The 13,904-nt window shown below is 44.2% G+C and overlaps 2 protein-coding genes across 7 annotated transcripts in view; one reads left to right on the top strand and one right to left on the bottom strand.

The window, feature by feature from the left end:
- ASCC2 (activating signal cointegrator 1 complex subunit 2) overlaps positions 1-13,904 on the bottom strand; it is an 85,607-nt gene that overhangs the window by 34,710 nt on the left and 36,993 nt on the right. For 2 of the 6 annotated variants that reach the window (XM_056528688.1, XM_056528693.1), the window contains exons 2-5: positions 5,714-5,795; positions 3,635-3,793; positions 3,340-3,510; positions 279-408 (exon numbers count right to left, since the gene is read on the bottom strand). In XM_056528688.1, coding sequence (XP_056384663.1) covers positions 279-408; positions 3,340-3,510; positions 3,635-3,793; positions 5,714-5,795 — 542 coding nt within the window. Of the gene's footprint in view, positions 1-278; positions 409-3,339; positions 3,511-3,634; positions 3,794-5,713; positions 5,796-7,076; positions 7,099-7,449; positions 7,476-7,608; positions 7,827-13,904 lie in introns of those variants that run through there. The other 4 variants (XM_056528691.1, XM_056528690.1, XM_056528689.1 and 1 more) reach the window with 4 other exon arrangements.
- MTMR3 (myotubularin related protein 3) overlaps positions 7,765-13,904 on the top strand; it is a 100,693-nt gene continuing 94,553 nt past the window's right edge. Inside the window, exon 1 of the mRNA XM_056528683.1 lies at positions 7,765-7,900. The gene's annotated coding sequence lies outside the window, so the exon portion shown is untranslated. The remainder of the gene's footprint in view (positions 7,901-13,904) is intronic.

Genomic DNA, 13,904 nt, shown 5'->3' with positions numbered 1-13,904 from the left:
ACGCACGCTACGATCAGGTTAAGGTTCCGACTGAGTGTGTTGTGAGTGACGTCACTCTGGTATCCTCAGCAGTCCACAAGGCTATCGACGTACGTTTCGGAAGTCTCGGCTTCCTTAGTCGTATCCAGACGAAGGAAGCCGAGACTTCCGAAAATCTGTTTAACTTTCTGGAGCCAGTTGAAAAAAAAAAAAAAAAAAAGTTTTTTCCTGGATAACCCTTTTAATTATTTTGTTAAACTCAGAAGGCAAGAAAGTTCGAAGATAAAGTGTCTGCTCACCAATCATCTTCTGCAAGAGGGTAGAATTCCCTTTCCCAAAGAGGACACATATATCCAGAAGTTTTGGAATGTCAAAAAGGTAATTGTTGTACAAAATTTCCCCAAACACTGATGGAGTCATGTGGTGATACTAAAATGAAAAAAGGTAGAATGGAGGTACAAATTTAAAATGTTAATATTCCAAAAGCTATTTGTCGCGTTTATCATTCACAACAGTTTTAAAGAGGATATAAAATGCAAGACAAAGTGTTACTGTCATTTAAATAAACTTTTGACAAATGTATCAGCTACTATTATGCTGTTGCAACTGCGACTTCATCACATGTTTCCTGAGGCTTCTGATCAATGTTGGCAGTGTCTTCCTTGCCCGGATAGCTTGTTGCATATCAGGTGGGTTGTCCTGGCATTAAAATGGTTTGGTATAAAATCCTCAGAATTTAGTGTGTTTGTTAAAGCAAGCAAATTCACAATACTCAATCCTAAGTAATCTTCCTATCCATGATCCCAAGCTTGTTGGCTCAGATCAAAATGGTATCCTGAGACATGTTGACTGCGGCTTATATATATTTTTATTCTCACATTGTTGAGAGTATAAATTTTAATCTTTAACCTCTTAATGATGTGGCCTATATTGACCTTCAAGGGGTACGCCGCTGCTCAGCGTTTGAAACAAACTGTTCCGAACGCTGGAGCCGGTAGCTTGTGACGTCATAGCCCCGCCCCCTCAATGCAGGTCTATGGGAGAGGGCGTGATGGCTGTCACGCCCCCTCCCATAGACTTGCATTGAGGGGGTGGGACGTGAAGTCATGAGGGGCGGGGTTATGACATCACGAGCTTAGCTTTTAATAATTACAAATTAATATTAAAGGTGCTCAAAAATTTCCACTAGGTGGCAATATGTGTTTAAAATTACAGTGCCTATTAGTAAAGTTTTTTTTAATGCATTCTATGCAGGATGGTCTTAATCACGGAGTTCAGTTTGCAGCGCTCTGCTCTGACACGTCTATAGACAGTGTCACTGCGCACCGTGATCCATCCATTTTATACAATGGGACTGAGCTAAAATCTCCTCCTCTGGCTCAACGTTTCGCTAGTTGGACCTAGCTTTTTCAAGAGTATGAGGTACCTCATACTCTTGAAAAAGCTAGGTCCAACTAGCGAAACGTTGAGCCAGAGGAGGAGATTTTAGCTCAGTCCCATTGGAAAAAAACGGATGGATCACGGTGCGCAGTGACACTGTCTATAGACGGTGTCAGAGCAGCAGAGCGCTGCAAACTGAACACCGTGATTAAGACCATCCTGCATAGAATGCATTAAAAAAAAAAAAAAACACTGGGAACCACTATCCCACCGGACCACCTGGTCCACCTGTACAGAACTAAAGGGGGTGAGAGGGGGCTGGATGATGTTGAAGGCCGCAGTGGTCTTCAACCTGCGGACCTCCGGAGGTTTCAAAACTACAACTCCCAGCAAGCCCGGACAGCCGATGGCTGCCCGGGCTTGCTGGGAGTTGTAGTTTTGAAACCTCTGGAGGTCCGCAGGTTGAAGACCACTGCGGGTGGAGAGTTCACTCGAGTATAAGCCGAGGGGGGCGTTTTCAGCACGAAAAATCGTGCTGAAAAACTCTGCTTATACTCGAGTATATACGGTAACTCCTAATTTTGGCCAGGACTTTGAAACACTGGACTTTTGACATTCTCTGCTTTTAAAAAAAGATGTCATTTCAAATACAGTAAATGATCTAATAATTCACATTTACAATAAGTCTACTTTATGTTGGTATAATTTGGTAAATGTCCTACTTTTTAGGAAGTTTGAAGCTTTGCTGCAAACATTTAAATTTTCATAAAAATTTTCTAAATTGATTTAGAAGACCAGTTCTTTTCTGAAGTGGATTTGAGGCCTGGATGCTAGAACCCCCTCAGATCAACTGATTTAAAAAACTACACACCTCAAAGAACAGGATTTAGAAACTTTGTTAGCTCTTTAGGTGGTTAACAATTTTCACCCCTAATCATTTTTTGCAACACAGCAGGTATTAACAGAATAATTCAACTGTTTTTAAAAATATCCCATGTGTGGTTATTATGCACTGCCTTACTTGCACACAGGCCTCAGAAATAAAGGCACACAACATGGATATTGGGGCCTTCTTTATATAATAGTATATGGTATGTTTAAACATGCATACTTTTCCTACCAATTGACTTCACCGAGTAGAAAAAACAGCAGCAGAAAATCTGCAGCAAAATATGCACATAGGAACGTCCCCTTAGGGTATGTTCACATGAGCAGATCCACAGCGTATTTTATGCTGTGGATCCGCAGCTGAAGGACCGCGGCATGGTGCCTTTACATGTGCCTGCTCGGAGCAGAAATACGACACTACGAGCAGATACACTGCGATGTGCGAGTCGCAGCAGGCAAGGGAAGTGTACTCGCACATCGCAGTAGCTCTCGGCCTAGCTCGTGGAGCAGGGGGAGCGGCCGCGATGTGTGCGAGTACACCGCGCATGCGCTGTGACTCACACGTCGCTTCAGTGTGTCTGCTGGTAGTGGCGTATTGGCGCTCAAAGCTGGCACACGTAAAGGTACCATGCAGAGGTCCTTCAGCGGTGGATCCACAGCATAAAATACACTGTGGATCCGCTCGTGTGAACGTACCTATAGGGTAGCTAGCAGACTCTGAGGCCTTAAGATTCGGCCTCCGTTTGCCATGGCAATCATTGGAATCCCACGATGGCATCACAGGATATCAAATGGATGACAGACCTGAAGATGCAGCGGTTGCTCTGACCGCAGCATCTGCAGAGTAAATTGTCAGGATCAGAGTTCCACCCGTGACAGTTATGGCGGGTGCTTGGCTGTGTATGACAGCTGGCTCCTGCTGCATTCGCATGGGCTCAAGTTCTGAGCCCACGAATGCTCTATAATTATATACTCATCAATGAGCATTCATTACCTTCCAGCTATGTGTAGTATACGCATCATATAGCCGAAGGATTTATAAAAAAAAAAAAAAAAAAAAAGTCAAAAGCTTGAGGTCTGCAAAACAAATACCTTGGACTCTTTGTGTGTAGACATCCTCAGGAATGTGAGAAAAACATGGCGATGGAGTTCCTCTTGTACATGCTGCACAGCAGCTGGAAAAGGGATATGGCGATCATATCGACGGGGTGCACAGCTCAGAAAAGAATCCAAACATTTTTGCAGCGACTCATCATATATTACCTGTAAGGACAAGTCAGGGATAAGATATAGTCATGGTACTAAAGCATTTAATAACACAACAACAGTATGTAAATAATATACTTAAAAAAAAAAAAAAAAAAAAAAAAAAACACTTTCTCCTCACCTGACACCAGAAAAGATCATAAGGCAGTGCTAGAAGCCACTTTAGATCCTTCAGGATAAAGTCCACCCTTTCCAAGAATTCCTCTAGGAGAGCCGAGGCACAGGACTCTGGCGGAGGAGTATACACTATAAAGTGTCGGGCAATAATGCGGCTTGGATGCTAAAGGGTTTATGAAAAATAAAATTCATAAGGCTGACAGGATTAAAATTGGCCCTTTTAAAGAGTAATGTTAACTGAACCTTTTTGGCTCTTGACTGTTTTTGTAGATACTGGTATTTATGATACAACCATTACGAAAACAACAATGCTGGAGCATCTTTTCTTAGAACATGTGTTGTGCCATTGCTCTGTTATTCCTCCTGGAAATTTACAATTAAGAATATGTAATGCCCTTTTGTGAATACTGTACGTTCCTACCAGACCATCACCACTGAACGGATAGTGTCAATCTATGTAAGGACACAAACAAAGGGAATGGCAACACCTAGCTTTCAATTTAGTCATAACATTTCCCAATTTCTAAGAAAAGATTTCCTAGCATTATTATTATATCAAAGGTAAATAAGAGTATGTACTAAACCAAAACATGCAAGGAAAGCTGGTTTATATTGAAGTACAACTACTTTTCCTTATTATGCGGCAACACTGCCATTCTTTTTGGCCTTACAATATCATGGTGATCTTGAACCCCCCCCCCCCCCAAATGGTTAACTACATGGTTTCTGTAGTTCAAGATACCACAAACCCCATTTATTGTTGTGCAAGCTCATCAAAAGAAGGCGCAGTATACTAAGGGTCCTATTTAGACTGGCAGATAGCTGCCTGATATATGCACTGATGGGCTATGTTCAAGTCGATGAGCGTGCATTTAGATGACACTTTAGGCTAAGTTCATATCTACATCATAGCTCAGTCACATGACAAAATAACTGAGCTGGACAGTCCATTACACAATAGATACTAACGGAACGCATTGACTTTAAAGGGAATATCCAGGAATAGAAAAACAGAGCAAATATATTTTAAAAACTGCACCACACCTGTCCTCAGGTTGTGTGTGGTATTACAACTTTACTCCATTCACGACAATGAAACCAAGCTATAATACCATACATAACCAGAGGACATGTGTGGTGCTGCTTTCCTAATCATGGATAACCCCTTTAATGGGGTCTGCTTGCAGGATTTTTTTTCCTTCACATATGGCCTGCTTTTTGAACAGATTCTGAGAATGGAGCTAAGACACGGGGGCAGCACGGTGGCTCAGTAGTTAGCACTGTTGCCTGCAAGGACGGCACCTGCAAAGAGTTTGTATGTTCTCTCCGTGTTTGTGTGGGTTTCCTCCGGGTACTCCAGTTTCCTACCACAATTCAAAACATACTGATAAGTTTACATTGTGAGCCCCAACGGGGACAGGGACCAATCTGAGTGGAATCTGTGTGCGCTATATAAATAAAGAGTTACTATCAATAGATGTGAACCTGGCCTTAGACAGGCCAGTAATTGGCATTGGTGGATCTTTAATTCTACAAGGTAAGATATCCTTCTGACTAACCTGAATTTTAATCCCAAAAGATGCAATTAAAGGAGGACAGGTGCGGTGCTGTTTTTCTATTCCAGGATTACTCCTTTAACCTTGGCCTTTGTGGTGGAATCAGCAGCATAATATGGTCAATGTGATCTACTGAAGACTGTAATCTCAGTATGATTTCCAGAACAAAATAATCTCTATTGAGCACTCAACCCCCATTTGGCATAACCGAGATTTTTAGCAGAAGTTTGACACAGCAAGCGGTCATTCACGTCATAAGCAATCACCTTTTAAGGCTGGTTCAAAGAATCTCTTGCATTAAGCGTCGACTAGATATCTTATAAAAGGGAGAAATAATTTACCCATAAACCTACAAAACTTGGGAAGCCCTTTAAGTCTAGACAACCATGATCACAAAGAGCCCTGGCACTCCCAGCTTACACACTTGGCCAGGGGAAAGCATATCAGGTAATAACTACTGACCAGGTGGTTATCATAAGAAGTCATGAGAAAATATTACAGATATATAGATGATGCAGAAATCTTACCAGAGCAGGCAATGTACGTAGCTTCCCAGTCCCTGGATCCTTCAGGGTAACTTGTAGCTCATCCAGTGGTAGGCTTGGCATGCTGAAGAGAAAAGACACTGGTTACCATCCACAACAACATCCTCAAGTGAAAACAGTCTGCACTGCGCTCTATTAGCTGCCTTACAAACCCTTCTAAACCAAGCCATTCTGCCTCCATTTTCACTTCTAGCCTCTTTAACTCCACTCTAGTCACCCTGACTCCTTTGCAAGGCCACGTGGCCAGTGGCATGTTCCACTTCCAATGTGCCTGCTCTAAACCCTAGCGCCCATTCTGAGGGGTCACATATGGTTTCTCACTGGCAGTACTCCCAGTCTGTGTCTCTCTCTCAGTGATGCCAATATTGCCATATACACTGGTCCCTATAGTTACAATATTAATTGGTTCCAGGAGGACCATTGTATGTTGAAACCATTGTATGTTGAGACCAGAACTCTATGGAAACCTGGTAATTGGTTCTGAAGCCACCAAAATGTCATCCAAAAATAGGAAAAAGTGAAAATTAAAGAAAAATAAGTAGATAACTAATACAGATAAAGCAAATCCTTACATATAAATTAAGAAAGAGCTGCTGGGAGCTGTAATCACTGTCTATGTCAGTGTTTCCCAACCAGGGTGCCTCCAGATGTTGCAAAACTACAACTCCCAGCATGCCCGGACAGCCGAAGGCTGTCCGTGCATGCTGGGAGTTGTAGTTTTACAACAGTTGGAGACACCCTCTTTGGGAAACACTGGTTTATGTAGAGGACAGGAGCTTCTTCAGGGTCCTGTACAGTACACGCAATGTCCTAAAAAAGGAAAACGAAGCAGCCATCACCTGGTGTCCAAAGGAGCAGCTAATCCTGGCACAGGTAAAGAGTACAGAACATATAAAACCTCCCTGTACTGTAGAGGGCGCTACAAGACACCAGGCAGTGCATGCGCTTCAGTAATACAGGGGTTTTACCAGTGAAATATCCATTCTGATTGGTCGGTTCTTCCAGCCATTGACAAGTTTCACAGATTCCATAGCATCCATAGCACTGTATATTGACTCTGGTTTCAAGTTACAATGGTCCAGAAAAGACCATTGTATGTTGAAACTATTGTATGTTGAGGCCATTGTAAGTTGAGGGATCACTGTACAGCCTGGCATCACCAGCAACTTAAGCACCATGAAGTCTGGCTAAGTTCACACGACCATTGTGCTCTGTCCTGTTCAATGCCCCTTCAGCTAAACAAGTCAAAACACAACAGACACTGCCGCGTCCCGATCTGTCACGACTTTGAATGGGGTCCATCGCGTTTCCGTCATGGGTCAGTTTTTATAGCTTCATAAATTACCGCTTGCAGTTTTTTCTTCTTTGCTAAAATCCTGTAATTTATTTAGTCAGACTCAGCGACAGAGCTCCTAACAACGAAGCACAAGGCATAACTGTACAGTATTTTCCAACCACTGTACCTCCAGCTGTTGCAGAACTACAACTCCCAGCATGGCAAGACAGTTAATAGTTTTGCAACAGCTGGGGGCACCCTGGTTGGGAACCAATAAAAAGAACTGATTTCAGCAGCCAATGTCCTCAGAAATGCCACACTTTCGGGGCTAGGAAAAGGAGTACCCCTTTACTATAGTAAATATGACAAAGGACATAAAGAATTACACGAGATGTGACAATTAGTAGTCACCAACAAGATAAGTGCTGACAGCAGGGCTGACCTAACGCCACATGTCATGGTTGTATAAACTGTGACCAGTGACATGTCAGTGACAGCCGAATATGCCACCCAGAACATGGCAGGGTCCCGGTCAACACGCCCCAGGGATTAAACCAAGGAAAAGGGAGTAATGTCACCAAACACCGGGGACAACCGGTACCTGTCTCCTGGAACCTGCCAACAACCGCACTGAACAGCCGGACCAGAAGTGATGCATAACCGCAACGTCAGCACCGATCACTAGAGGACTCACTATATCCAGCACTCTTCACACTGCTGCCATTTTGTTGTAGCCCAGTGGCTTGGCCTGTGACACAATGGCTGCCAAGCTTCGGAAGAAGATGGGTTTCTGGAGCGTATAATAACGCCAGAACATTCCAGTACTAGCCTCCAACCACTAGATGTCCCTCTTCAAGTGGATGAATCCCTCAAACAACTCCTTCTCTCAATGGGTAAAAAAGTTCATTTCCCTTATGTACTCTCTGTATCAGTGTTTCACGACCAGGGTGCATCCAGCAGTTGCAAAACTACAACTCCCAGCATGCCCGGACTGCCAGGCTCTCCGGGCATGCTGTGAGTTGTAGTTTTGTAACAGCTGGAGGCACCCTGTTTGAAAAACACTGCTTTTTATAATATATATCATAACCCCTGGTTAAATGGAGGGGTACAGATTTTTTTTTGCCTAAAGTAATAATAAAAAGTCACTTCAAAGCCTTGACCCATCATCTAAGAAGGGGTTAGAAAGCTGGGTCACCAGCAACATGCCTAATGCAGCTCATACCCTGATCCCTTAACAAGTAAGAATGGGTTCACTCCAGCCTTGTCTTCTCCATTTCCCTGGCATTGGAGCAGAACAATGAAAACAATAGCACCAACCCAATAGACCCCATTGACTGATGTCCAATATTTTACCATGCAACCTAGTGCACCATGCGGCTACTTTTGACATCACCTGTTACAATGTAGAATCAAGGCATAAGGGTAAAACCGTGCCCACATGTACTGGCCAATGGCCACACATTGCTGATACAACACCTATCACAATTAGCCGATACCCTTGAGAAAGTCAGCGTAGCTGACGAAACGTCGGGGGGGCTAATTGAGATCACATTTTAATATCAGACTAATGTCCTAACTTACTCAATAATAAAGCACATCCAGAGCAAGTGCATAAACAGAGCTGGGCTACCTGGATGTGCTAAATGAACTGGGAACAGAGTCTGGAATTTTAACAATACATTTGTTCAATAAGTTTGGTTAAGAATTGTAATATGAAACATTAATAAAGTTAATACATTTTAGGGGGGGGGGATTTCTAGTTTAGGGCTTACCCCTTGGGGGAGACCCCTAAAGGTTGTTGATTGCAATTTTGCCCTGGAATCCTTGGGAATTTTTTGTCGGTAGTATTATATAGTGTGGATGAACAGGAGTCCAACGAGGGGTCACTTACTTAAATATGTCCAGTAGGTCCTGAGATATGTCCCTCAGAAGATCCTCTGCTAAATGAAGTGACTATACTTATTCATTGGCCCTCATTTACTATTGCAAACTCGACATGTTTTGTCGGGTTTTGCGCCAGATTCTGGTGCATTGCACCAGAAATTCTGTCCGCGCCAGAATTTGCACCAGAATTGAAAAAAAAAACCACTAACTCTCCATTTTACATAGAAAATCCCAAAAAGGGGCATGGCCGTCGGGGCAAATGGGACGTGGTCACCAAAAAGGGGCGTGTTCCCGACATTTTCACAAAAACCCAACATATTTACTAAGGTTTCCACAGAAAATGTGGTGGATTTGAGCTGAGGAAAACCCGACAGATCAGAGCATGTGTAAAAAAAAAAGGAAAATGTAGGGAAACCTTAGTAAATACTGTGGAAAATAAATTGTAGGGAAATAAAACCCACAAAGAAACCTCCACTCCACTACAAACCGACATCCTAGTGAAGTGGAGTCACAAACAATGAATATGTAAATTGAGTTGACGGAGCCCCGCCCCTATATCCTAGTAAAGTGGAGTCACAGACAATGTATATGTAAATTGAGTCTGCAAACCCTGCCCCCTGCGCGTGATTCACTGAATTCAGCAGGGGATCTCCTATGGGATATATCTCAGGACCTACTGGACATATTTAAGTAAGTGAACCCTCGTCCGACTCCTGTTCACCCACACTATAAATCAGTATATTAATGGGTTAAGTGTGGGTGAACAGGCTGACAGTTTTCCTTTAAGCCTCAGAAAGTGAAAGGCATATTTCCATACACATTAGAATTGAGCTACATTGTTCTACACTGTGGTGTTTGTTTAACCTTTTCAGGACGCAGGGCATACCTGTACGCCCTGCGCCCGCTCCCTTGCTATGATGCGAGCTCACGAGCTGACCCTGCATCATAGCCGGTTGGTCCCGACGGCTATCAGCCGCCAGGACCTGTGACTAATGCCGGACATCACCGAATGCTATGGCATAGCATTAAAGGGGTTATCCAGGAAAAATCTTTTTTTTATATATCAACTGGCTCCAGAAAGTTAAACAGATTTGTAAATTATTTCTATTAAAAAACTTAATGCTTTCAGTACTTTTTAGCTGCTGAAGTTGAGTTGTTCTTTTCTGTCTAAGTGCTCTCTGATTACACCTGTCTTGGGTCCAAAGTAGAAGCAAATCCCCATAGCAAACCTCTTCTACTCTGTGCAGTACCCGAGACAAGCAGAGATGTCAGCAGAGAGCACTATGGCCAGACAGAAAAGAACAAGTCAACTTCAGCAGCTGATAATTATCGGAAGGATTAAGATTTTTTAATAGAAGTAATTTACATATCTGTTTAACTTTCTGGAGCCAGTTGATATATATAAAAAAAGTTTTTTTCCTGGAATACCCCTTTAAACAGTGTATGCAATAGTCCCCTATGAGGACTAAAAAATGGTGTAAAAAAAAGTTAATAAATGTGATTAAACCCCTTCTCTAATAAAAGTTTTAATCACCCCCTTTTCCCATTAAAAACAAAATAAATATGTAAACATAAACATATGTGGTATCGCCATGTGAGTACATTTCTGAACTATAAAAATATAATGTTAAATATACCACTATGTCAAAGTCCCAAATTGCGTATTTTTGGTAATTTTGTATACCCTTAAAAAAACTAATAAAAAGCGATCAAAAAGTCCCATCAAAACAAAAATGGTACCGATAAAAACTGCAGACCACGGCGCAAAAAATGAGCCCTCACACATCCCGTAGACAGAAAAATAAAAAAGTAATAGGAGTCAGAAGATGACAATTTTAAACATACTAATTTTGGTGCATGTAGTTATAATTTTTTATAAGTAGTACAATTAAATAAAACCTACATAAATTTGGTATCCTTGTAACCTTATGGACCTACAGAATAAATATAAGGTGTCATTTTTAAACGGAAGCCGCTAAAAATTGCAAAATAAAGTAGTTTTTCTTTTTTTATTTTGTCCCACAAATAATTTTATTTTGGTTTTGCCATAGATTTTGAGGTGAAATGACTGATGTCATTACAAAGTAAAATTGGTAGCCCTCATAAAACAAGCCCTCATAAAGGTCTGTTGGTGTAAAACCGAAAGCGTTATGATTTTTAGAAGGTGAGGAGGAAAAAACAAAAGTGCAAAAACGGAAGTGTCACGATGCCGGCTGGCAGGTAGTGGATCCTCTGTGCCAGAGAGGGATTGGCGTGGACCGTGCTAGTGGACCGGTTCTAAGCCACTACTGGTTTTCACCAGAGCCCGCCGCAAAGCGGGATGGTCTTGCTGCGGCGGTAGTGACCAGGTCGTATCCACTAGCAACGGCTCACCTCTCTGGCTGCTGAAGATAGGCGCGGTACAAGGGAGTAGGCAGAAGCAAGGTCGGACGTAGCAGAAGGTCGGGGCAGGCAGCAAGGATCGTAGTCAGGGGCAACGGCAGAAGGTCTGGAAACACAGGCAAGGAACACACAAGGAACGCTTTCACTGGCACTAAGGCAACAAGATCCGGCAAGGGAGTGCAAGGGAAGTGAGGTAATATAGGGAAGTGCACAGGTGATTACCCTAATTGGAACCACTGCGCCAATCAGCGGCGCAGTGGCCCTTTAAATCGCAGAGACCCGGCGCGCGCGCGCCCTAGGGAGCGGGGCCGCGCGCGCCGGGACAGAACAGACGGGGAGCGAGTCAGGTAGGGGAGCCGGGGTGCGCATCGCGAGCGGGCGCTACCCGCATCGCGAATCGCATCCCGGCTGGCAGCGGGATCGCAGCGCCCCGGGTCAGAGGACGTGACCGGAGCGCTGCAGCGGAGAGAGAGAAGCGAGCGCTCCGGGGAGGAGCGGGGACCCGGAGCGCTCGGCGTAACAGTACCCCCCCCCTTGGGTCTCCCCCTCTTCTTGGAGCCTGAGAACCTGAGGAGCAGACTTTTGTCAAGGATGTTGTCCTCAGGTTCCCAGGATCTCTCTTCAGGACCACAACCCTCCCAGTCTACTAAAAAAAAATTTTTCCCTCTGACCTTTTTGGCAGCCAAAATTTCCTTGACCGAGAAGACGTCCGAGGAGCCGGAAACAGGAGTGGGAGGAACAGATTTGGGAGAAAAACGGTTGAGGATGAGTGGTTTGAGAAGAGAGACGTGAAAGGCATTAGGGATACGAAGAGAAGGAGGAAGAAGAAGTTTATAAGAGACAGGATTAATTTGACACAAAATTTTGAAAGGACCAAGATAGCGTGGTCCCAACTTGTAGCTAGGGACACGGAAGCGGACATATTTAGCGGAGAGCCATACCTTGTCTCCAGGGGAAAAAACGGGGGGAGCTCTTCTTTTCTTATCCGCGAACCTCTTCATGCGTGAAGAAGCCTGTAAGAGAGAATTTTGGGTCTCTCTCCATATAATGGAAAGGTCACGAGAAATTTCATCCACAGCGGGCAGACCAGAGGGCAAGGGGGTAGGGAGGGGGGGAAGAGGGTGACGGCCGTACACCACGAAAAATGGGGATTTGGAGGAAGATTCAGAGACCCTGAAGTTATACGAGAATTCGGCCCATGGAAGGAGATCTGCCCAGTCATCCTGGCGGGAGGAAACAAAATGTCGCAAATAATCACCCAAGATCTGGTTAATTCTTTCTACTTGTCCATTGGACTGGGGATGATATGCAGAGGAAAAATTTAATTTAATCTTGAGTTGTTTACAGAGAGCCCTCCAGAATTTAGACACGAATTGGACCCCTCTATCCGAGACAATCTGCGTAGGCAACCCGTGAAGACGAAAAATGTGTACAAAAAATTGTTTAGCCAACTGAGGCGCAGAAGGAAGACCAGGAAGAGGGATGAAATGTGCCATTTTGGAGAATCGATCAACGACCACCCAAATAACAGTGTTGCCACGGGAAGGGGGTAAATCAGTAATAAAATCCATACCAATCAGAGACCAAGGCTGTTCGGGGACAGGCAGAGGATGAAGAAAACCAGCGGGCTTCTGGCGAGGAGTCTTATCCCGGGCACAGATAGTGCAGGCTCGCACAAAGTCCCCAACATCCGTCTCCAGAGTCGGCCACCAATAGAAGCGGGAGATGAGTTGCACAGATTTCTTGATGCCCGCATGACCTGCGAGATGGGAGGAGTGACCCCATTTGAGGATTCCGAGGCGTTGGCGTGGAGAAACAAAGGTCTTTCCTGGAGGAGTCTGCCTGATGGAGGCAGGAGAAGTGGAGATCAGGCAGTCAGGTGGAATGATGTGTTGCGGAGGGAGATCAACTTCTGAGGCATCCGAGGAACGAGAGAGAGCATCGGCCCTAATGTTCTTATCGGCAGGACGAAAGTGAATCTCAAAATTAAATCGGGCAAAGAACAGAGACCACCGGGCCTGGCGAGGATTCAGCCGTTGGGCAGACTGGAGGTAGGAGAGGTTCTTGTGGTCGGTGTAGATAATAACAGGAAATCTTGATCCCTCCAGCAGATGCCTCCATTCCTCAAGTGCTAATTTAATGGCTAGAAGCTCTCGATCCCCGATGGAGTAGTTGCTCTCCGCTGGAGAGAAGGTCCTAGAGAAAAAACCACAAGTGACAGCATGCCCGGAAGAATTTTTTTGTAGAAGAACAGCTCCAGCTCCCACTGAGGAGGCATCAACCTCCAATAGGAAGGGTTTGGAAGGGTCAGGTCTGGAGAGCACGGGAGCCGAAGAAAAGGCAGACTTGAGTCGTTTAAAGGAGTCTTCTGCTTGAGGAGGCCAGGACTTGGGATCAGCATTTTTTTTGGTTAAAGCCACGATAGGAGCCACAATGGTAGAAAAATGTGGAATAAATTGCCTGTAATAATTGGCGAACCCCAAAAAGCGTTGGATAGCACGGAGTCCGGAGGGGCGTGGCCAATCTAAGACGGCAGAGAGTTTGTCTGGATCCATCTGTAGTCCCTGGCCAGAGACCAAATATCCTAGAAAAGGAAGAGATTGGCATTCAAACAGACATTTCTCAATTTTG

The sequence above is a fragment of the Hyla sarda genome, chromosome 1 (genome assembly GCF_029499605.1).
Source record: "Hyla sarda isolate aHylSar1 chromosome 1, aHylSar1.hap1, whole genome shotgun sequence".
NCBI classification, from domain to species: domain Eukaryota; kingdom Metazoa; phylum Chordata; class Amphibia; order Anura; family Hylidae; genus Hyla; species Hyla sarda.
This window is presented reverse-complemented; position numbering and strand designations above follow the sequence as displayed.